The sequence below is a fragment of the Ursus arctos genome, unplaced genomic scaffold (genome assembly GCF_023065955.2).
Source record: "Ursus arctos isolate Adak ecotype North America unplaced genomic scaffold, UrsArc2.0 scaffold_7, whole genome shotgun sequence".
NCBI classification, from domain to species: Eukaryota; Metazoa; Chordata; class Mammalia; order Carnivora; family Ursidae; genus Ursus; species Ursus arctos.
In genome coordinates, this window is record NW_026623089.1 from 17534065 (window position 1) to 17559535 (window position 25471).

Here is a 25471-nt window from a genome sequence, read left to right on the forward strand (position 1 = left end):
TCTGGTCCATTTTTGGTCAAACTCATGGGCACGTGACCTGTGCAGAAGCAACCAGTACTTGGTTTAATGCTCTTCTTCGTTTCTTAATTATTAATGTTATCATAATATTATTACTATAATTAGTACTATAATATTGTATTGTTACAATATTATAATAATTATTATTTATTTTAATTAATTTCTTAATAGGTTTTGAATGAGGGGTTCCTTACTTTCATTTTGGCCTGGGCCCTGTAGGGTATGTAGCGAGACCTGCGCCTACCTGTCTCCAAGGCTTGACTAGAATAAAAGCTGGCCCCTCATCAGAATTAATCACTCCCACACTTGTGCCGCGGTTGTTTTGTTTACATCTCTAGTGCACGAAGAACATCATCATTAATTTCTGTCTTGGCTTGGTTGTTAAAACAAAATACCCCAGACTCGGCGGCTTACACCACAGACATTAATTTTCTCACAGTCCCCGAGGCAGGAAGTTCAAGATCAGGGTTTCGGCACGGTCGGTTTTGGTGAGGACCCTCCTCCTAGCTCACCCAGGGCTGCCTTCTGGCTGTGTCCTCACCTAGCAAAGAGGGTGAGCTGTGGTGTCCCGGCTTCCTGGGCACTAACCCCTAATCCCCCCACCCCCCACCCCCCGCCCCAGGGCTCTACCATCACGCCCGCGTCTAAACCTCCGTACCTCCCCGAGGCCCTGCCTGCTAATCCCATCACCTCGAGGGGTAGGGCTTCTGCGAGCGCAGGAGGGAGGGGGTTACAAACATTCAGCTCGTCCTCAACTGAGGACGTTGTTTCCCACCAGAAGTCCATGGGCTCTGTGGGTCGCCTCCCTGTAAACCCGAAGACCTGCGGCCACACGCCGCCTGAAGAGGGCACTTAGATACCTGCTGAACTGCCTTTACTGACAACGTGCGCCATGCGGTCCAGCCCTTGGGAACCGCAGATGGGGGCGCCCTTCCGTTCTCCTCCTTGTAGGTCCCGTGCTGGCTGGCGTGGTGGGAATCGCCCTGCCCAGCTACCGTCTGTTCGGACACACTGTGAACATGGCATCCAGAACGGAAAGCAGCAGTCTGCGTGGGTGTCATTTACAGCACTTGGCAAACACAATGTCACTGTCCCCCGCCCCCCCATCTTTCACCGGAGGGTATTTTTAGAAGACCCATTTTCATTTCGTCTACTGTTTTCCGTTTGGGGGATAAGATCATTATCCACCTCAGACAACATTGATCGCAAACTTTGCAGACAGGGTTTTGCACCGTGCTTTCTATGGAAACACACATGACAACTTCCTTCCAAGATTTTCAATTCTCAACTGTCAGGTACACATATAATAAGGTCATTTAAAGGAAAAACAGGAGTCAGCAAGCTTTTCTGTTCAGGGCGGGACAGTAAATATTTTAGGCTTCATGGGCCATAATCTCTGTTACTTAACTACTGTTGTAGTGTGAAAGCAGCCATTTATAAGTGAATGATGGGTGTAGCCATGTTCCAATAAAACTTTATTTGTAAGCACAAGTGGTGGGCTGGATTTGGCTGGTGGGTGGAATTTGCCCATCCCTGATGCAGAGTATAGTTTTGGTGATGCAGAATTAATCTATGGCCAGGAACTCCAGAGGATATCATATTCTTTTGCTTTACAGTAATTTTATTGCATTAATTATTGCTAGACAATATATGCTATATATTAGCGGAGATGTTTATTAGCTAGAAAAAAATAATTACTTAGGGATTTAAGAATCAAAATGTTTAGGTTAACATTCTTTCAGATTTCTAAATTTTCCACAATATATAAAAACATACATATTTTTTCTTCTGATGACTTCATTGTTCAAGTTAATCGGCCAAGTCTCGAACTCTGATTTAAACCTCTCTTTAAACTTCTGAGTCAAGATTTTTGAGGATAAATCTTGAAAGTGGGACTGCTGATGTAGGCTCCAAACCTGATTCTGGACACAGTGCTGGTTGTGAACCATGTTTTCAGTGATGTGTCCGAGCTCCAGTACCATCCCAGGAAGCCTGAGGAGCCCCATGGACCTCCATCCATGAGGAGTACCAGCTTGCATGTGAAGTTAGTTCTGTCTGCTGTTTCTAAACTGAACATGTAAAAGCGTGAGCAATGTCAATAGTGTCTGAAGAATGTCTGGATGGTTGGTGGGGTCTTACCCCAAGTGTCCCAGACTTCAGAGAGGTTGTCTGTGATTAGCTTTAATGAGAGGTGCTGGCAGCCCAAGAATTTGAGCAGTGTAGCCTTCCCTCTGCACAGCAGCCCCTGCCCACTGACCCCCGGATGGAAGTCACAACCAAGTCAGTAACGAACGAGGCAGTAACTGCTTTATGGCAGCTCTCCGGATTCACATCTCTCAGAGCACTGCAGGCACCCTGCTGGCATCGGGAGGGTACGATTTGCAAAAGAGAGGCACCATTCCAGTCAAGGCAAGACCGACTTAGTGCACCCCACCTGCCCCATTTGGGTCTCTGATGGAGAGGTTGAGGAAGCTGACGGGATGAGTGCATCTCTGTGCTGTGGTGTGTGGAGACCGCTAAGGTCCATGTGGAGGCTCTTGCGACTCCCAGGTCTTCTTCCTTCAGACAAGAGTTGTATGGCTCCCTCAAAAGGTTAACGGGGAATCTATAACAGAAAACATCTTAGTTCCCAACTAGCCCAATGCCTTGGGGGATACCTCTTTTCTCTTAGCTGCAAATGGTCTCCTGGCTTCTGCTGGAACACCCCAGTCTAGTCTTCTATAAAGCAACAGCAAGTACAAGCCCCAGGAATTATAATGCCCATATTTCCTCTATGGAGTCCCATCTCCTGCATCTAAGTGCCCAGGGAGAGGAGACAGAGGCCCATTGGCTTGGGGGCACTAGGACCTCATCTCAATTCATCTAAATATCTTTTCGCTTCCCCTCTGCCTTCTCTTCCATCCAGCCTGTCTGAAACACACCATGATGCCTTCTCATCTTTCTGATAGCCCTCAGCCTTTGGTGGCATGGGGGACATCTTGGAGAAGTTCATGGGGGAAATGGTGGGAGGTTATTATGATGTTAGGTGTTTGGGTGGGTATGGAGATGCATGGAAAGAAGTGAAAGGGAAGGGGGGGCATCAACTCCCCAGTTTGCTGAGCCTGGCCCTCACATACTGTATTTGATCAACAGACTTCAGGTGAGAAGATTTTTCTAGAAGGCAGCAGTATGACTAAGCTTTGAATTGTACCGGTTATCTGATCTAGGGGCCTGGTTTTATCACCAGTAAATGGGAATGGTGATAATACTGCCTTCCAAGGGTAGATGTGGGGATTAAATGTGAACATTTATATGAGGTGTTTCATCTGGTGCCCTACTGGTCATAAGAGCTCGATAGATTTTTTTTTTTTTTTTTAAGATTTCCTTTGCAGCGAAATTCAACCTTGACAGGCCCTCACCCCCTAGGCCATTGCTGACTATCCATTTAAGCTTATCAGCAAAGCCCAAGGAAATCAAGATTTCACCTGTAATGAGGCCTTTCCTCCGCTGAGGCTGCTCCCGCTTACTTGCCCTTTGGCTAAGAACAACATTTTCAGTCAACAAACAAGGGAGACTGAGTGGTCTGCTCAGAGGCCACACTTCACGGGCAGCTCTTCCTCCTCTGTGACTCACCAGCCCTCTCCTCTTCCTCCCACAGGGCAAAGGAGAACAAACAACTTTCTGGTTGAAAGGCAAAGAAGGCTTCACTCTTCCACTCCCTGAATTTACTGAGGAAGAAGCTAAAGTCCCAGAGAGCTTCTGAGGTATTTTCTTTGAAGATGTTTGTGGGGTCCCATGAAAGTCCGAGGACCATTCGGTTGGATGCATTAAATATCCCATTCAAGGGGTGCAGATCTGGGGTATTGAGTTAATCTACCAGTAGGGGGAGCCATCTAGCTGGCCTCCTCTTCCCACCCCAGAGCTCGGCGGGATTGGGACGAGTTGGATAGGGTGAACTCATTTCCTGGGCGACCAGGCCTGGGCTGTTGCTGCCAGACCTGCCAGTGAACTTGCCCTAGCTGCCAGATATTTCCGGCCCATTTGCTTGTGAATTTGCAGTGAACCCAGTTTCATTCTGGGAGAGAGGAAAGCTGGCGAACAGAAGCTGGGGCTGCTGGCCCCACCCTGCCCTGCCTTCTTTTTCCAGGGGCTGCTCTCTAACCTTTTGTTATCAGAAGGCATCTCAGGAATGTTGCCCCTGGGGTAAAGCTCTATCTAAGGTGTGAACAATCAGTAAAATCCAACAGGATCAGGCCATTTCAGGTACAGTGGATGGGGTCAGTCAGTCCCTAGAAGGCCTGGTCCTGAGCTCTGACTTCCGGTGAGCGCGGTAGTTTCCAAATGGAAATGTCTCACTCTCAAATTATTGCTTAATTTCTTTCCATCCAAAGGAAAGGAAGGAAGATATGCTTTGCTTTCAGTCAAGGCTTGAATTTTAAGTGGAATTTTTCTTTGATTTATGAAGTGTTTAATTCTTTGCAACCTCCAGCAGACGAAGATGAACCCATCTATTTTGCTATGAGTATTTTCCCCTGTACACAGAGAGTAGGACTCCATCATATCTGCCAATGGTTCTTGTAGCAGACTGACTAAAACACTAATGCACTTAACGGTATTTCTCTCTTTTTTTTAATTCCTTGCAACTCCTCACACCCTGATTATCTTTCTCATGGCTGCTCCTGAATACGGGAGAGCAGTTTGGACCGCTGCATTGTGTTTGAGACCTTTTCCTGGTGAATTCCCCAAGACTGAAGAAGTGAAAACCAATGAGATTGGGAATGTTTTCTTTTTCTACTTGACCTGTGAGCTGCTTTTGTAGAGATATTTTTGAGCTCTGTATAGGAAATAATTTTGGTGGGTTGAGAGCCTTTAATACCAAATCTTACTAAAGGTTTGGTGGAATTCTTGCCTTTCTCCAGGAAGAGGGCCGCTAAATAGGGGCCAAGGGAAGTACTTTTCAAACAGTCCCATCTCCATAGAGCTACTGTGTGTTTCCATTGGCAGGACTTTTCTCCTGCCTGGAGGTGGGCGACTGAACTCTAGAAACTTCACAGACTCCATTTTCTCTGACATGATTCCATTTTTATTGTGGGAGGCCCTGCTCCTCCCCATAGGCCTTTAGCATCAAGGATTGAAAGCATTAGTCCAAAGAAGGCATTTATCTGAGAGAGAACAGGGGAGCTTCCCTGCCACCTCAAGCATGGAGACAATGGGACATTTATCTTCTTACACTTCAGAACTTCTTCCCTTGTTTGGGGGCAGGGCCTCTGGATTCCAAACACTTTGTTCTCCCATGGAAGGGAACAGAACAACCTCTGCTCTGAGGTCTTTCAGAGAGATAGGCTATTCCCTATGCAGCCATCCAACCATCCATCCATCTATCCAACCATCCATCCATCCATCCATCCATCCATCCATCCATCTGACATTTCATTAATTCAAAGAGCATTTATTGAGCACATGCTGTGCTTGGTACCACACTGGGGAGAGATGAGAATATGAAACGTTCCTTGATCTTCAGCTCTCAGTCTAGTTGAAGAGAAGTAGCATACTAGTAGTTCTGCAATATATTAAGGGCTAATAGAGGTATGCACAAAAGTGCAGAGGTGACTAAGCAGTCCAATGTTGTTACATTTAAAAGGCATTAGAAAATGATACGCTGATGTGGGGATGGGGTGGGATATAGTGCTTGTCTATTATTATCCCATCTTTGTATTTGTATGGAGTGTGTGTGTTTGTTCCCTTTCAGCTCTAGCCCACATGCTTATTCAAGTTATATTTATATAATAAAGACTTTATTACTTCTGCCTTTTTCATTGGACATAATACACATTTGGTATCCATACACACACAAACACATAAAACATATCCACACATGTGCATACACGTCCATTCACATGTGCGCATACATACATGTATACGTGTCTACATGCATATACACACACACAGAAATCTGTCTGTGTCTAAATCTGTAGCTATTGATTGATAGATCAATAGGTAGAGATTTATGTGAGTATGTATACTCTGTACACATGTGTGTCTGTATGTATTCTTTTCTTTATATCACTCAAGTTTTAAGAGAGGTTCTTTCAGGATCATAAGCAGGAATTTGATAAGATTAATTTCCTAAAATCTATATCCACTGTTTTTTCTTTGTTAACCAAGGATACCAAAGGGAGTTTTCTACTCTTTCCTCGTTCTCTAAATATGTTTTATGTTTAGCACTCATGAGAATTTATAGCAGAGATTATTTTGAGTGTTTTCTCTTAATTCCTTGATAAAGAAGTGAGAAGACATGAAGGGGCTTTAGCTCACCAGAGGCTGAAACACACTTGACTGCTGGGGGTAGATGTTAGGGCATTGGAGACACGGAGATCATACCAATGGCTTTTCTTCCTTGCATCAGAAAGCAAATGCTGGAATTTTTGGAAAGTAAATGTAGGGTAGAATGATGGAAAGTCTGTGGTACATGTGTGAGTCTAAGAAGTTCTAGTTGTACAAATCCCAGGGAGGGTGGAGGAATTGGCTGTCAATATGATATATTAACACCATACGCTGTAATCATAGGTTATTTATTTTAAGGCATTTTATTCATAGCACCAGGTGCAGATACAAGATCATTAAACAATGTGATAAAATAAAACAAAACTAATACAACATTGTTTTACTCTGACAGCCAAAGATTTGATTATGGCTCTAAGTATGCTATTTAAGAGTTTTTGACTAGAACCAATAAAATATGTCTTCTGTCCTTCCTGATTACAAAAATTTTGAATACATAGGAAGACGAGATCCCAAACTGGTTGGAGCTCCAGCTTTGAGACCAGTCTAGACTACAATGAGTCATTTGAATCTAGTCTGTTGCTAAACAAACGTGTACTCTGTGTTTCCAGAAATTTGGGAACTAGCTGAATTTCTGAGTTCCTTAGCACAGTTGTAAAAGACCCATCAAACTACAGATCTCAAAACTTCTCAAATACATTAGCCACAGAGACACACACTGACATATATTCAAAGTATAAGCCCACTAATTATGTCTGTACGAGACTAAGAAAAAAAACTTAGAGCTCTGGCTTTTCCTATCACATTCTAGCTTCTGGGGTTGACAATGCATTCTCGGGGATCTCCCAGTGGTCTACAAGGATTAGTTCATTCGGTTTTTATTTTGTTGACCATGAAATCATTAATATCCATGCATTCTGGGTCACTGTGGTGGCCGTGTTATCAGGGTGTGGCGCCATCCAATTCCACTGGCCACTTTTGCAGATGTGTTTCTGATTTTTGTGGGAGGTTCCGTTCTAACGATCATAAGTTAATGAGACAAAAACAGATAAATATGTGCTTGACTGTTAAAGACTAAATGAGGTCAGACCATTCCGCACACATGATGATTTCTTAGCTCAAAGAGAAAAAAAATAGCGAGAGCATTGAGCATCGCAAGGCGTACGGTAGGATTGGGTTGACAAACTTCAGAGGACCTGTCACAGATGTCACTCCAGAGTCACCTGCCAGCAGTGGTTTCATTTAGGCAAGGCCACATTATGATGTTAAATATACGTTAATGTGAATTTTATTCTTTTTGTAGCTTTAGGCCTATTCAATCTGTAATTTTCTTTTGATTTTTGAAATCTATATCTACTATAAAAATGAGTTAATACCTATATGATGTGTATACATATTTAAGAAACACTACACTAAAAACAAATTAGGTTAGCACTAGGGGCCTCTCAAGAATTGTTTTCCTTTCTAATACTCAGGTTTGAGCAAAATTATTATATTCCACTCTCATTCCCACATCATCATTTGAACGATTAGAACCCCTGCCTGGTGGTTCAGCCCTGGTTCTCAAATAAGCATCGCACACCATCAATGACAAAGGCCCCCCTTGGCAAAGCTGACTAGTCCTGTGCACTCTCTACTTAGCCCTGACTCTGTGGTTATGCCCCACATTCTCCTCAAAATGCTCAGCTGCATTTGGTTGGGTGTGCTACTCTTTTAAAATTAGAATAGCTTTCAGAGGAGTCCACTGCAGCCCTGACTTCAGCATGGGGAAAGGAGACTCCTCCACCAGCGTCCGGAGAGGAGCTGCAGGGTCTCAGAGCCACAGGAAGTCACAAGGGGAAGTGGGGCACCAGAGACAATCACTGAAACTCACAAAAATCATTGGAACATGTAATTGGCAAAGCACTGTTCTCTGCTTCTCAACAGTACGCTCTTCTGTTTGTTCTTGCTGGCAGTGCAATAAATGGGAGTTTGTCACAGACACAGGAGGTGATGCTGGGTGCTGGAGATGCCACTGCCTGCCTGGCGATCTCCTACAACGCGACACAAATCCCCAGCATCACGACGAGGTGATAGAGGACATCTGTGAATCAGACAGGAAGGCAGACAGGAACAGTTTACATGGAGCGAGGACAACCCATCAAAGAGTTAACTCAACCAAAGAGTCAACTCGGGGGCGTTAAGTAGGTTTTCATAAAACTCTGCACATTTTATATAAAATGTGCATTTATCTTTTGGGGTTTCTGTAGCTTGGTTTTGTCAGTGCAAGGAACCCAGCAGATTAACCCAGGCTGTGGACCTCTGACAGATGGGGATCTGGACATGGGTCACACAGTGATGGCACATTTCACCTTAGGACTTTCGCTATAGGACTTCCTTTAGATATGAGAATCTGGGATTAGAGTCTTAAAAAGTTCATTTACATGATTTCCTATAACTGTGAGAACAAAGTCTACATCTGTGAGTTTATTAATGAATAGAACTGTCTTCCCCATCTCCTCACATAGTTGTTGTCCTCATCATTCAGGTGAGATCTTGGGTCTTAGCTGCAATGTTTCTTCTTCTGCGAGGCTTCCCTGGCCTCTCTGTCTGAATCACTCCTCTACCCCCACTCCAATGCACTGCGCTACTGGGAAGGGTAGAGGCCTTGCCTATCTCCCTCTGCAGGAGCTCCACTGCCTAGAAGAGTAATTATGGCTGATCTTACTGGATGTTTGCTGTATGCGGGGCATTGCTTGGTGCCCTTACTTGTAACATTTAATCCATATAGCAGCCATGTATGATAGGAGCAATTATTAGCTGGATTAGCGGAAACTGGGGAGTGGAAGGGTGAGTTCATTGCCCAAGGTCATTTAGTGAATGAGGTGCAGAGTCACAGCAGGGACTCAGAAATATTTGTTGAAAAAACAGATTATTAAAAATCACATTCTCTAAATGCAGGAACTCAAGCAAAGCCCCCTGGTGATGTTTTTTGCTGAGAGGTGGAACCCAGTTCTGCTTCATCCAATTTATCCCCAGCTGCACCCCTCCTACAGTGCTCAGAGGCTGGCTGGAGAGACATCTGTCTACCTCTGTCCCTCCCTGTCCCACTCAGGTGTGCTTTAAAGAGCAACTTTCAATTCCTAACGGTTTTGCTGGGGCCAAAGCTAAGCTGCTTTTAAAACACACATGTGCCTTTTAAAGGCATTGCCCCATGACCCTTCCCGGAAGTGCCTCTTTTCCTTACCTGAGAAGCTATAGAGACTGGAGAATCCCCTGCCTGTAATGAGTAAAGAGAGAAAGCTGAAGGTTTAAGAAAAGATCATGGAAGGATCCTCAGGTCTATGTTTCCAAAATACAAACCCGACCATATCCTCTCCTGATTAAACCCTTTAAGACAAAGCCTTTAAGACAAAGTTTATAGCAGGGTTCGCGAAAGCTTCTTTGAAAGAAGAAAAAAACCATTTTCTCCTGGCTTCCTAAAGCAGGGGTTGGTAAACTTTCTGGAAGGGGCCAGATTATAAATATTTCAGCTATGGGCCATATGGTCCCTATTGCAACTCCTTGACACTGCCTTTGTAGGATGAAAGCATCTGGAGACAATACCGTGTGAACACGTGTGGCTGTGTTCCAAAAAAACTTTATAAAAAACTGAAATTCAATTTCCTATCATTTTTATGTGTCATGAAATATCATTCTCTTGATTTTTTTTTCCAACCATATAAGAAGGTAAAAACTATTCTTAGCCTGTAGGCCAGAAAACAGCAGGCAGCAGCCTGGGTTGGGCCCCTGGTCATAGTTTAGTAACTGTCCTCTAAGATGTGTGGCTTCTTAAGGCCCCGGCCTACCCACAGGCCCTGCTCACCCTTCATGTCATACCACTTCTCAGGTCATCCTGAAAGAGTACCCACACAAGCCTTCCCTAGGCCCTGGACTAGGGTGAATCCCGGTGCCATGAACTCCCGTAGCGCCCTGCCTCCACCACCCCCCTGATAGTCATCTCCCTTTCCCTTGGCATTTGGCATCTCTCTCCTTGCCAGATGGTAAGTTCTTGAAGACAAGGGCCATGTGGGTCTCCTTTAATTCTGAATCCCCCGTGTCCAGCCAGCCCAGGGCCAGCACTGGATGCTCTATGAAGTTCTGTTGACTTGTGCCCTAGATGTTACCAGTACATTTCGTTGTCTTTTATTACAGTTGGCTGCACACTCTGTCTGGAAGCTCAGCACCCCCTAACTCCTTTGGGGGCCCTGGAATTTAGGCTGCAGACAGAGTTTCAGGGTAGTTAACAAACCTCAGCTTCTTGGTTTGGCATGAGCTACGGCTTCCCCCACCCCCCACCCCCCCACCAGGTGGGAAGCCTTGAGTTGCAGGTGAAGGTAGTGTCTACAGGCACAACTGGTTTGGCAATTCAGTTAAAATGCTCAAACCGGCTGTGCCTGTGGACGCAGCCCAGCGTGAACTCAACCATTCGGAAAACAGAGAAGCTTACTACGGAGGGAGAGCTCCACCACCAGGACGCCCCCTGTCTGGTCCCGGAGGAGGAGGCGCTTCCTCTTGTCACAGGTCTGAAGACCCCCACCAGCGGTGGGGTGGGGGGAAGCAGTGGGGGAGAGTGGGCCAGGGGGGGAGGGGCATGAGAAAGGAGAGAAAGGAGAGAAAGACAAGAGATTAAAAAAAAAAGGAGAGAAAAGAGAGAAAGACAAGAGATTAAAAAAAGGAGAGAAAAGAGAGAAAGACAAGAGATTAAAAAAAAAAGAAGTCACAAACTTGATAAAGTCAAATTCCCCAGCCAACAGATCTTAGTTACCTTATTTGTCTATGTATGTACATATGTATGTATGTACGTATGTATGTACGTATGTGTAACCCTGAGCGCTGTCTTCATCTCTTCTCTAACTTGGGAAAAGGAAAAAGCTTTACTTTATGAAACCTTCAAGCTGGAAGAAATCCTGCTGGGAGAGGTTGCTGGGTGTAGTGTGGGAGGGATTGGCCCCGTTTCTTTCCATAAGAAGTGAGGCTTTTACCTGCAGTTACTCTCCTTACAGTGGTTTGAGAAGTGGATACTTGCAAAATGTGTTCTGGCTCATTTTCTTTTCTTTTTAGAATGTAGTGCCCATAATTACCCTTTTATCAACTGTAAAATATCTGTCAGCTCCTTCCCCTTTATTTGTGCTCCTAGGTGACCATTTTCTGGCCAAAACAAATGAGCAGAAATAGAGATTATAATCTTTTTTTCATTGGTTACCACAGGCTACAGGAGAATGGAAAAGACCACAGGGCCACCTCTTCAGAAACACTGTGCTCCTCCTCCCTGGGTCTAATCCAGACAGAGAGGAGCAGGCAACACTTTGTGATTTATCACTTTGGTCTAAGGCAATGGTTCTCAAGCCTGAGCACGCCGCAGAATTATCTGGAGGGTCTGTTAAAGCACAGATTTCCGGGCCCTCCCGGCGTTTCTGAGTCAGGCGGTCTGGGGAGCCCGAGAATTTGCTTCCCTAACAAGTTCCCCGGTGATGCTGAGGCTGTTGGGAACCACACTGTGGAACCACTGCCCTAAGGACCAGGTTCACACCCGGCTGCCATGGAAACCTGGATTCTGCCGCAGCTCCTCGGCGGGGGGTGCAGAGGGGCACCTGGCCCTGGCCTGGGCTGCACTGAACATGGCTGTGAACCAGGGCCCCCACTGCCCGGCCCCTCCTCTCCCAAAGTCCGCTCAGCACCTGGGGGTTTCTGCAGCATCTCTCTGGCTCATTTCAAGTCTCAGAGATGGACCCTTAAGCTGGCCAGGCAAGAGCTAAAAACACCCATCTTTTGACTTCCACCCAGCACCTATTGCTACCACCTACATTTTGAGTTTTCCTTGTGTTTTAACTTTTTCAAAGCATTTCCGTGTCTGTTATTGTGCTCATTTGACCTCACATGGCTCTCTGAAAAGAGAAGGGCCACCGTGACTTATCACCACTGTCTTTGAAGATGAGAACACCAGGCTCCAGAGATTAAGTGACATGTGCCAGACCATGTAGCTTGTTGGTGGCAGGGCAGACAGAGTCCGAACGTCTGCCCCTACACCCAGTGCCCTTTCTACCAGAATGCCCTCAGCACACACATGCACTGGTCTGGTTACGATTCCCAGCTAAAAATACAGCTTCTCAAATACCACCCCCACCCCTACCTCGGGTCACATTCTCATTCTAGAGAGAGGTGGCTCACCACTGGGCAGGAGAGCTTCTCACTGTCACAGATGAATGTCTCACAGTGTAACCAAACCTTGGAGAGTTTGGGGATGTTCTGGAACCGGAAAGCATTGAATTGGAAGGTGGCCCTGTGGTCTTTTCCATTCTCATGTACGAGGACTGTTTCATCCGTGGGGCAGCTGGAGCAGATGGGGTAGGGGGGAGAGAAAATTACCTCATGAACTCCAGCAAAATCTGAGGTAAATTCACAGACAACAGCAACACCCCCCTGGGCTTCTATACAGCACGTTATCCTTACAAAGCACGTTGACTGGCTCCTTGCTTATCTTCATGATATGAGGTCAAATTGAGGAGCTATAGAATGGGCGTGCTAGTCCTTGTTCTATAGACAGGGGACAGTGGGGTGGAGGGGAGTGACTTATGAGAAGCCGCACACCACGTAAGTCACCACACCTCAGTCTCAAAGAAGGGAAATTCCTGAGAGATGTCGTCTGAAGGACCGGGACATGGGCTGACCCCCAGTATATGTGCTAGATAAAGACACTGGGGCTGAGAACAGCGTTTCCCAAAGTCCTGCCATAGCCGCCTGAGCCAAGTCATACGTCACATCTTTCTCTGTGTATGTTGTGAGGGTTTGCCACTGGGAGTTTGAATTTATGCTGTGTTATTTAAATTCTATATTGTATAGTTATCTTTGTAAAAATTTGGTCATGTTTTTAGTATAGGCACAGAAAAAAAAATGACTGGAGGGACACCATCTAAATGTTAATACTGGCTGTTATGCAGGGAATTATGGGCGGTTTCTGCTTTCTTCCTGTATCTTTATATATTTTCCAAATTCTCTATAATGAGAATGTAGCGTTTGGGAAATCCCAAAGTCCCAAATGTAATAATTTACAATAAAAGTAAAAATAATCACACGGATGAACATTTGTCAAAGGCAATAGTTCTCACTTAGGGACCATTTTGCACCCCGGAGATGTTTGGCGTTGTCGCCTTGACTAGGGGCGAGGTGTTACTGACACGGAGTAAGTAGAGGCCAGGAATGCTACACGTCATCTCACAGTAATGCACAGGACAGCCCCCCACCCCAACAGAGAATGATCCAGCCCCAAATGTCAACAGCGTTGAGACTGAAAAAACTTGGTTTAATCAAAATACTTTTTTATTTACCAAGCACACGCTAATTCCCTATTTAAGTGCCAGACATTCAGCAAGGTGTTGGGAGCAGACATGAATGTATAGTAGGGCCCACGTGAACTTTGGAGAGTGTTGTCTGTAGGTGACAAGGAACACCAGAATCTGTCCTTTGTGGAAAAGGGTCTATGGGTCCAAAAGCTTAAGACCAGTGGACAGCACCACAGGGGACCCCAAAGTTAATGCTACTCCCAGAGCCTCTCTCTGACTCCATTGTCAATTCAACTCAGTATATACACACCAGAGATAGGACCAGCTATCTGAGAGCCCCTGAGATGTGCCCTCCTCCACACATTCTATCAGAAGCAGACATTAGGGGGCAAATTAGAGGTAAGACTGAAGGAATGTCAACTCTGTGAGTTAGTGATTAAAATGGGAAATGAACAGTACCTTATATCTGGACCAAAGGTCAGAAGCCTGGCCATGTTTGTGGTGACCTCTGAGCAATGACAGAGCTGGAGGCATTTTCCGAGTTGTGAAACAAGACCTTGGAGGATCATTTGGTCAATAAACCTGAGATCCTTATATGAACTCAAGACCTGAGTCCTTAAAATAGCTCCTTGCAGCTGGAGTGGAAAACAATGTAAACGGAGCTTTGTTGGGGGAGGGGAGGAGGCAAGTCCCGGGCAGGCTTAGATGGCTTGGCTCTGCTGCCTCCTGGCACCGACTATGGCACCTGCCCCTCTGTGACAGACACCTTGGGATGGTGGAATGCCCAAGGGAGGCTCTTACAACATCACCACAGGAGTCTCCTTCCCTCCATGAGATCAAAATTCCTAATAATATATCTCTTCTAACCTCTCCAGACACTCTTGAAAACTGGGTTTTCCTCCCAAAGGGCCCAGTGTGAACCAAAGCATCTGGGAGATTATGGGAGTGGGCTTTCTCATTCCTCTCCTTTCACTGGTTTTTGGGCAAGTATCTCCAAGCTCAAGGGGCCCTTTTAGCTAGGCAGAATATGGAACTAGATGAGGACTTCTTTAGTAATGCTCTGCTTCAACGTAGGTTCTCAGGGTTTGCCCAGGAACCCTCCGATGGGGTAAGTTAGCTGTGCGGCTGCATGTGTGACAGGCACCCTAGGCAATCCCTATATACACTAGAGTCTGAGGACTGCCTCTATGGACCAGCACAAAGCCACAGGCATTCCTTTGTCTGCGATTTTATATATCTGTCAGTTAGAAGCAGCAGTACCAGAGCGATTTGCAGGGAGAGGATTCCACGGCATGGCAGAGCCTTGGCCCCAGGGTGGCCATTGTCTCTGAGAGAGGTTCCCAATGCCTGGTCATAATTTCAGGTCCCTGTAGGTCAAGAATTGATTGCACGGACTCCCTGAAGTCATTCGATTGCACCATTGCCAGGAGAACCTACATGAACCCTTCAGTGATAGATGTGGCGTCCAGATGAAGCTACCGTTGCTTCAGGAAGCTTTGCTGGGTTGTTTGGTGTGGTTCTGCTGGTCTGTCCTACCGACACAGCTCAGGAAAGTATGCCACCTGAGTCTGAACCCCAGCTCATTCATCCCCTGACTAGCTCTGGACTTTGGGCAAGTTTCTGAACCTGTCTGTTCCTCAGATTTCTCCTCTATAAAATAGTACTTACATACTACCTACTTTATAGGGGGGTTGATGAAATTTAATTAATTAATTAATTAAATTAATAGTTGTAAGGCACTGACCTAGAACACGTTTGTTATGTTGTAAGTGCTGTTTAAGTAAAAATAAATAGTTAAAGGTCCAAGGTGGCTCCACCTTTGTTATCTAATCAATTTTGTCCCCAGCCCCAATGTTTATTTACTTAGCTCTGAGGGTTCTGGTAGTAACATGGGCATGCTGGTCTGTTTGGCTTTGAGGCATGGTCTCTTTTGCATTTTCCGTTCATTGTATGGGTGATGCCCACATCTCTAGTCTAGTTCAACCTGTTCTCTGTTGTCTAAAGTTGCAATTCTACGTGTTTCTGGAAAAGTGTCATCTCAAGCTCAACATGTCATCCCTGAACTCAAGGAGAATCCAACACCCTTATCCAGAATCTTCTTCCCTAACACCCAACAACAAACAATTCCACACTTTCACAACCCACAGGTTTGATGCCACATATCTCTCAGGCTTCTTGCCCTGTCCTTCTCTCCACCCCATTTCTGATTGGTTGCTAAATTTTGATTGCCTCCCCCTCCCTTGGATGACTTTTCCATTCACTTGGCTACACCTCAGTTCTGCCCATGGCCTCTAATCTGGTTTTTCCACCTCCCGTGTACTGCTTCTAATCCGTCCCATGGATGACTTCCAGAATCATCTTTCTATTGTACAATCCCAATACTTTCATCCTCTACTCAAAAATTTGAAGAACTCCCCATTATCTACCGAATTGATAACGAAAAGCAGTGATATGATTTAAGTTGATTGGCTACTGGCCAGGTACTACCTGTTTAACTTTTTACACAGATTATCTATTTTAGTTCTCACCAGGGTTCTGGCGTCGGACTAATTGGGTTTGAACCCACTTCCCCATAAATACACACACACAATAAGTATGTGACATTACTTAACCCTCCCTGTGCCTCTGTTTCCTCACCTGGAAAGTAAGGATGGTAGTACTAATGGACGCCTCTTGTAAGGCGGAAGAGTTAATACATGATGGAGCTCTCCGAAGAGTACTGGTACCCAGAAAGCACCATATAAATGTTTGCTGGTATCGGTACTCAGCCTGGAAGCACAGAGGGTATCACAGATGTGACCCTGAGGCTTGGCCTCTTCTTCCCAAGCCATCCCAAGCCAAGGTAGCCCGAGATCTACCCGCTTCTCAGCACTGTGCTCCGGAGCATGGTACTTACCCCTTGTTGATTAGCTGCCACTGCAAGGGGTACATGAAATCAGCCGACGGTGTGGCCCAACAGCTGTTCAAAACCACTTTAAACCTGCAAATGATATAAAATGCATCGCCTTGAGCCAGAGAGCTGTATGCTTAGAAACATCTGGTAATTAAAAAGTCTCTTGGCCGATCTTTTTTTCTTTTCTTTGGCTTTAAAAATATAAACAGGGAGGAAATATACTTACCTAACACTCAGCCCTTTGGCTTCTACTCCCGCAAACAGATCTGAGCCGATTTCGGATGTCTCCAGGACAAAAGGGGCTTCCTTCTTAGTGGAGAACTTGGCATTCTTTGGAAGGAAATTGACACTGGGCATTAGGACCTCTCAGACTGAGCAGTTGGGTGTGACAGGAGCAGATGAACTGGGGTGGGGTGGTGGTGGGAATCCACCCGAGGGCACAGGCACACGAGACCAGAGCGAGGCCCTCCAGGAGTAGAGAAGCCATACCTTCTAGGGTGCTGGTCATCTTAGAAGGGATGAGGGTATCGCGTCTCTTGATTTGCTGGCCACAGTGAGACGCATACTGTATGTCTCATCCATGCCAGAGAGGAACAAGATTTGGCTGACGAAACAAAAGTGGAATCCAAGAATGCAGAAGCACTGGGCTTTACTTAATCACCCATGGGAATACAGAGAAAACATAGGCAACCTTGCTTTGCTCTTGCTCACCTCCACTATTTGCCTGGGCGGATTCCAGCCTGGGTCAGAGAGTGTACGATCTGATTCCAGTACAGTTAACAACAACACCGGCAACAGCAGGAACCTACCGATTACCTGCTATGAGCAGTGCCTGCTCTCTATATTGATAGTCTCCATGTCAGGACATCCTGTATATTGAGATATATCTGGGAGCAAAGCAAAGATCTCTGTTCTAACCCCTTGACATTCCAGCAAGGGATCCAGACAATAATAGACAGTAGGCAAGTGAATCATATAATATGTTGGAACAGAATATAGTACACTGTATAGAGAAACTATAACGAATGTAGGGGAGGGCAAGGTGCATTGGAAGAGCAAGGAGGGGCAAGCTGCAACTTTAAATACAGTTGTAGTTAAGGAGGTCTCATTGAGGTTGTGACATTTGAGTCAAGACTTGAGGGAAGCAAGAAAACTTGTGGTTCCTGGCTAAGTACTGATACAAAGAAATGCTTCTATAGTGCGTGTAGTGCATACAGGCGTCTGGGGTGGAATGTTCCAGCTAAGGCAAAAGCCCTGGGTGATGGTGTAGCTGGCAGGACAGCCAGGAGGCCAATATGCTGGAGCACGAGTGAGCAAAGGGGGTAGGGGGAGGAGGAAGTGAGGGGGGAGGCGGTGAAGTGAGAGGGGCTATGGGGATGGATCCAGAAGACTGTGGTTGCAACTCTAAGTGCAATAGGGAGGCATGACCGCAATTGGAGTACAGGAGCGCAGCCTTTGCTCACTGGTGTGGTGTGTGTGTCTTCACTCGGTCTCTTCATCAGGCAGCTCTGGGTGAGTTATTAAAAAAATAGTGTGTGTCCAGTTGACCTACCCAAAGGAGGCTGATTTCTCCAGTTACTGTCTTGGTGTCACTCAGCCTTGGTAACAACCTTTAACTGCTCTCTGAGTTTAGCCTCCAGAGACAAAAGCATCATGACAGGACAAGCTTGCTGGGCTAATCCTAGCTCCCACCACTAAGTTATAGACAAGTTAGACATTTGGGCCTCCATTTCCCCATCTGCAAAATGGGAGTAACCTTTGCCTTCATCAACCTTGCAGAAATGTTTTTATGATGGTGATTTATGTAGTAGAAGCATCGAGCTTAAACCAGGATACTAGTTAAAAGATTGAGTTTCATGGACTTGGAGATTTGCAGAACGGCAGTGGGTGAACAGGGTCAGCAAGGATATCTAGTTGCCATAGACTTCAGTCCCCTAAAAGTCCGATTCAGGGCATTGGCTGAGAGGCCTCAGAATCACCTTCCAGTGGCTCTTGTGTTTTTTCATGATTGCAGGTCCAGCTAGGGCTCCCTGAGTCAGTCACTCAGAAGTCAGTTCTTTTCTTCCTGCCTGCCGACCTCCTGCACCACGTAAATGGTTGCAATAATTAGACCATAATGTTCTTAGTCATAAGTGATTTACTAGCTTACTACACAGTGAAAGTGGCAGATTTACAATGGTTGTTGCTGTTATTATTTTCTGAGATTTGTCATATTTCACAAGACAGTTAACAAATGTGGAACCTAACCTGGGACCACAGTGCAGTCCCCCAACCTAGCCACAGGTGCTTCTCCAGCCCCATCCCAGGGACCAGCCCACGGGGTATTAGAATATTAGAATAATGGAAACTAGTGTGATTCTGTTACAAAGTGGAGAGGAGAATCTGTACCGTTAATTCCATTCCTGAAATTGGAATTTCAGGAAACACTTTTAATGGTCGGTTTCTCCACTTCTCACCTTAAAGCTAAGGCAGTTCTCAGCATGATCTCCTCGTACATTCTTTATAACCTAAGTTAGGGACCTTTTTTCCAAACAGCTTCATCCTATAATACCTGGACCGTTTGTTTTGGCATTCCTGGAAACATAGAAACACCACATAAACTACTCAGTTGTGGAACAGTAGGGAAGAACACCTTGAAAAATCAAGCCTTCCAGTCCCTTCCCTTGGTGGAAAGATTAAGTCACAACGGTCCATTGACACTGTTAGGATGGGTACATCTGGTTTAACAGAGGTTCATGTGGGCGAGATCTGGGAGCTGCTGTTGCTCACAGGCTCAATGTGAGACAGAAATGAAAGAAAACTGCACAAAACTAATATTATTCTAGAACATGTTCCTAGAGTCTTTCAGAACTGAGAAGGTCACCCCTGACCCACTGTGCCCTGCAGAGGTCTGAAAGGGTCTAGAATATAATATTTCCATTCTGGGCTCTGCTTTTTAGTGGCTCAGTGGCCAACCAGATCATTCTGAGAAGAAGGGTTGGATGATGGAGCACCAATGGGGGGAGATGTTGGGGAAGATAAGCTTGAGATAGTTGAGAAGCCATCAGCAACATCATGACTCAGTATTATTTCAGAAGACAGAACCATGACCAAGGGGCTATAGTTCAGGATATCAGATTTCACGTGCTGATCTAAAATGGGAAAGGCCAACTTGCCCTTGTCCTTGGAAAAGGTGGGGAGCCCACCCCTTAGCAATCTTGCAGAAGGGCTTTGGACATTGGGTGGAAGGTCAAGGTTGATCACCTCTGAAGCTTGTTCTGACTTTGGAAGTCTATGAATTTGGCCTCTATTGCTTGCATTTGTTCTATCCCAAGCCTTTTCCCTGGTCTCTGTCTAATTAAGAAGAATGGTCAATACTAATTTGATTATCTAGAAGTCAACCTAATCCCACGTTGACATTGATGGCATAAAGGTAACAACACTATAATGGTAACTGCTAGTGCTAGGAGCTCTCAGAGTTTTCACCTCATGTGGGGTCAAAGGCTGTGATCATGCTTTTGGCTACTTTTGCAGGCACTTACCTTGTACCAGGTAGTATGGTAAGTGCTTCATAAAAATAATTTTATTTAATCCTCATAATAAACGTATGGGGTAAGTGCTATTATTTTTATTTAACAAATGAATAGATGAAAGCCCAAAGAGGTTAACTAACTTACCCAAGGTCACACAGCTAGTAAATGGTAGAACTAGACCTTAAACCAGTGGACCAATGGCAGACTATTTTCTTAAGCACACTGCTAGTCCACTTCTGCAAGCTGACTACCTTCCTTTATTTTGGACTGGGGGCCAAAATGACTTCTCGCCAGGAATACCAACTATGGGCTATTGGCAGGAGTGAGCGGGAGGGGGTAGAGGGAGAAGAGAGAAAGCATGTTGAGTAGAACTGGTGGTTTTGGAGGCTAGTACTTGGAGCTCTTGGAATCCTAAGCAATTAGCCATGCATTGATTCCTTTGTGCAATCTAGGGCACAGCTCTGTCTCTGGTAATTTGATGGAAATATATGCAGGGGGCAGCTGTTGCTTCAGAAACACACAAGAATGCTCTCAAAGCGGAAGAAGGGAGGAGAAGAAAAATACCAGCCTCATGGGTCAGGCATAGGAAACCAAGCCCATGGTAGGAATATTAATCAGTACAAAAGCTTCTGTTGCAACATCAGACCCCCTCTTTGCTGAGGCCTATTTGTCCTGAAAGGGTCTTGATGGGCCCCAGGGGACGCCTTAGCCTCATTTCTAGAACAGCTCAAGGAAGGGTCCTGTTAAGTCTGTCTATCCAGCCCAGGGGATGGTCTGGTGATAATGAGGATTTACCTCTTTTTTTTGTTTGTTTTCTTAAAAAAGAGTAGGTTCCTCTAATTCTAAGACTTGATATATATGTCTGAAACTTAGCCCAACATGGCTGATGGTGGCTGATGATTTTTGATAATCCTGGTGCCTCTCTATTGCCAGCTGTCATAAAATCTTCATAGGATAATATCTATAATTTTATCTGGTTAAAATAATAATCACACACATCTGGACAGGGGCTCAGTAGTAAAGACAGCCCATCACTATGATGTCCCCTGAGACTGTTGTCAATGAGCGAGCCTATTTTTCTCTCTGGACAACCTTCATCAGTTACTGCAATGATGTCTCCATCTTTTGATCCCCCTGCTGGTCCACACTGCACTAACCCTCCTGATTATAGGCCCCAGGGCTGTATGGGATTCCATTTCTCTGGACTTAACCCCTAGTGGTGTGCGGTCAGGGGCAGACTTAGACTCTTTGGGATCTTAAAACTTTCATAATTTAGAGAGTCCTCTTTAATAAAAATAATCAAAATTTTGAATATGAAATTAGACACAGGGCCTTAAATGAGGCCAGTGCAAGAGAGCGGTCGTGAAACCTAAGCTCCGTCCCCTTCCTAGGAAGTAAGCCTCAGAGAGTAGAGCTAAGAGATCTGTATGCTAGACTGGGCCCTGCTCCACACGACCTGTGGGATCATGAGCACGCTGTTTCCTCCCTTGGGGCTACAGATCCTTGTCTGTAAAATGGACCAGGTGACTCTGGGATCCCTTCCAGAGGATTTCTCACCTTCCGAGTTCAGCTGGATTGGTAGCTTCCAGGCAGTGGGTAAAGCAAGTTCAAAGAGTTCAAGGTCAGCAGAGTTCCAGGTAATATAGTCCTTTCCTTTGTGAAATGAATGGGTTGGGCATGATGGCTTCTAAGGATATCTCCCAGTTCTAATGTTCTATGTACAAGTTTCTATTTCTGCCTACATTTCCCCCCAGACAGCTGGAGTGTCACTATAAGTATGCCTCCCTGTTGGAAGCTGCAGGTTTAAAAAACAAAACAGCCCTTCTAAACAGGAGGGCAGCTGGACTAATGGCTGTTGCCTATTTAGTTTTATTTTGAGAGACCAGATTGTGCCTGTAACTTCCATGTCAATAGAGGCAGCGTGCCCAAATTAGACCAAGAGCAAGCCCACTCGCTGAATGGCTCTGGATACCAAAGAACTAGGCAGCAGAGGGCAACCCTGACCTCTCTCCTCAGCTCTGTCCCAGGTAGGAAGGTCATACTCTGCGCCAAATACTTTAACAGGAGCTAGATTCTAATATAACTTTCTGGAGTGGGTTGCAGCGGAAACTAATCTGCCTTAAGAGTTAGACGTTAGCTGTCGTACTGCCTCCTGACCTCTGACAACTCACAGGATTGCTCTTGCAATTATGGCTCCTCTATCCAGTCTATGAATGGACCTTCCCATTGCATCTAGTCTTTGAAGAGGTTTAAAACTAGACCAAAGCTTATGTCTTAACTTGAATTCAAGAATGGGGCTCTGCAGAGCGCTTAGGGAAGAGCAAATCCTGAGGAAGCCTCCTGTCGTCTCCTGGAAAGGCCACAGGGCACTAATGAGAACCTGGAGACCACTTACAGTGTAGAAGTTGAGAGACAATTGGCTTTCAAAGGTGCCCATGCTCCCGTTCTTCACGTGAACAGTGGCCACTCTGGAAAGGGGAGAGAATTTTGCATAAGGACTGAAACATGCCTGATTGACAGGGACTGCAGAACACACACGAGGCAGGCAGCCCTCCACTCTCAGAGCAACTTACCTTTGGTCAAAGGCAGCCTGGTTCACCAAGTAGGTGGAGTGGTAAGTGCAGGAGAAGGAGTAGTTCACGGGCTGGTTCTTTACGATCACTGTGCTGTCATTGGAAACGATGTGGCTGTAGAAGTGGTAGATGGGGGGCTTGTACTGGAGAAAGGAAGAAGGCAGTTAGGGCGGCCCTGGACCCCATGATGACAAGGAGGGTTCTGGGAAAAGATGGTCAGACCTATGGGGAGATGTCAATGGTGAGCTGAGCAGTTCTGCAAAGAGTTCTTGAATATGTTCGACTAAGATTGTTTAAAATAATCTAGGTTGAATGTTGCACACTTACAAGAGATGCATATACCCATTGGCTTCTGACTGAAAAGAACTGGTAAAGAATCTGTTTCCCAGCATCAACTTTTTATCCATTTCCCCCATCTAAGTAATCTTACATGAATGCCTTCGCCCATCTCCCGTCTCTAGAACATTACTATGTCATTATTCTTTCCCTCTTCCAATAGTGAGCACTATTTCTGCAACTTCTTCCTCTGGCTTGTTGAATGCTCAGATCACAGAATATTGGAGTTGGAAGGGATCTTGAACATCTATGTGAGAGATGACTTGCCTAAGACCACACACATGATTTCTAGTTCACTCTTCCAGGATACTCAAAGGCATGATGTTTCTGTTAATCATGTCCACGACTTTCTAAATCTCTGCGTCCTTGTGGGGTCTTTAGGAAGAGGAGGTGGCCTTGGGTGCTCTTTGCTCTCACTTTCTGAGACCCCATGTATGTACAGTCTTCTGCAGTCAAGGTGGTAGGAGTGCTAGGGGTCAGCAGTGAGTAGCTTCCCTTCGTGACTACACCCCTGCTGGTTCTGTGGCCCCCAACCTTGACTTTATTGGGAGGTCTCCAATGTCTCCTCTGACATATAAGGATACTGGACAAGAGGTTGTATATGGTTCCTTTTAATTCTGATTATCTGTCCCAGGTACTTCACAAGACCCAATTATGAATTCTATTATACTTTGGTTACTCCTTTAAAGGGCCTTTCCAACTACTTCAAGGTCTTGGGCAGAGGATGTCCCGCCATCCAACCTGGGAGGGTGGCAGCTGTGAGCACATGCTCAGAACTCAAAGCGAGGTGGAGGTGGGACACGTGAATTGTTCTACTCACAGAAGGTGGCCTACTTCACTCAGGCAACAAATTAGGAGAATAAAATTCAAATCCAAAGAGTCACTTAAACTAGGAGGATGCGAAGAATTTAAATAACACTAACATCCCAGGAAATAAAAGTCAGGATTGGCTCTCAAAAGGAAACTGGTGAATTCTGAATCCTTTTAAGAGTGGGCAGCAGACATCTTATTTTGGGGGCCCAGTTGCGTCATCTTAGTAACTCCTCATTGTGTGGCCTGGACTTACCTCAGACTGGGTTCCACAGTAGGACTTGTTTTTAGGCGACAAATCCGGGATCACAAATTGATAGTAACCTCCTTCGTGGACCCCATTGTAACACAGCCCCCCGAGGGCCAGCTGATGCACTTCCCAGCCGTAGGGACACTCAGGAATTTTGGTGATGATGGTTTTGGGATAACAAAACACAAGAATGACATCTAGAAAGAGGATACACCTGGTTTGACATTAGATATGGTAATCATATTAATCTTCATAAGAAACAGTGGGTTCTAGCCACAGCTGAATGTGCAAAGCAGTTGGTTAGAAACACTTTCCTCACTATTCTTCATGAACTGTGATGAATGTTTTCCCCAAACCTCAGTCCCTGAAGTTCCATTTTTATAGTTTCCACTACGTCTGGGTGATACCTGCATTATACTTAGTATGTACTCAAAACTGGTCCACTATTCAACTTTAATCTATTTTAAGGAATATATCTGTGAAACCAGATTGAATGGATTAGAAATATAGATAAATTGAGAAATATATACAAATGTCTGTGCCCATGAAAGTGAGCACATAATTTAAAATTTTTTAGAAATGTCCATTTCATGCATAACACTGTGAAACACTAATTTATGGCACAGGACATAAATTCAGTAAGTCAAATAGGAAATAGATTATGTACTTATTAAATTATTATAATACATTATTTATTTATTGAAAATAAATATTTTTATATCTATGTATCTATCTATCCATTCATCTATCTAGGATTCTCTAATTTTAAAAAAGCCTCAGTTTCTCCAATACATTGTTATTTCCCGTGGGCAAAGTCTGGTTGGCACTGGCCTGCTTAACTGCGTCTACTTGGCTATGATATTGATAACGCATTTTGATAACAAGAGAAACACAGAGCTCTGAACTTTGCAAAGAGAGTCTTCAGGAAACTTCCCTTTCCAGGAAGATGGCTAGCCCCAGGGCATACCTGCTTTATTCGGAGTGCAAGATCTTGCAGACGCTTCCGCAAAGACAGCCAACAGGACAAAGGCCCTCATCACCATCTCTTCTCAGAACCGCTCTTTGCCAGGTGGCCAAACCAAGCCGGCCAAACGCTCACAGTCCTGCCAGAGAGCCTGAGCCTTGATCATTCTAGGTCAGAAACAGGAATGAAAAGTTAAAATCAAGGGTGAAAACAAAGCAGCACACACAATCTTGGGGGATATTTTCAAGGGAGATCAAAAATTCTGTCCCCCTTTCTTAATGGTTTCTTGTCTGCACTGAGAGGCAAAAAGTGGGGCTCCTACCACTGGGAATGTCAATGACACATGCGGTAGCTCATGTTCCCGACTGTTTCATTCTCTCTGGACTGTAGAGGCTGCCTCCCAGATGCTCCCCAAATCTCTAGCCTCAGTCCTAGCTCGACTTTATATCAGCTGAGGGTGTAAAAGAAACCGGCTCCAGATAAATCACAATGAACAAGCATTATCCACTGTGGGGGGAAATAAAGGGAACCCTTGCACAATAATCCGATGGGA

The 25471-nt window shown here is 45.2% G+C and overlaps 2 protein-coding genes across 2 annotated transcripts in view; one reads left to right on the plus strand and one right to left on the minus strand.

The window, feature by feature from the left end:
- Positions 1–3760, plus strand: part of LOC113251629 (guanylate cyclase 2G-like) — a 44299-nt gene extending 40539 nt beyond the window's left edge. The window contains 3 exon segments of the mRNA XM_048218858.1: positions 970–1068; positions 2336–2427; positions 3656–3760. Coding sequence (XP_048074815.1) covers positions 970–1068; positions 2336–2427; positions 3656–3760 — 296 coding nt within the window.
- Positions 3761–6553: 2793 nt separating this feature from the next.
- On the minus strand, positions 6554–24997 carry TECTB (tectorin beta). Its single transcript, XM_026494117.4, has 10 exons — positions 24922–24997; positions 23961–24151; positions 22559–22701; positions 22381–22453; positions 16700–16803; positions 16477–16560; positions 12469–12631; positions 10748–10823; positions 9506–9538; positions 6554–8362 (listed from the first exon to the last, which is right to left on the minus strand). Exons 1-10 carry the CDS (start codon positions 24995–24997, stop codon positions 8313–8315), a joined length of 993 nt encoding a protein of 330 aa, XP_026349902.1. The 3' UTR covers positions 6554–8312.
- Between the last annotated feature and the right edge of the window lie 474 nt (positions 24998–25471).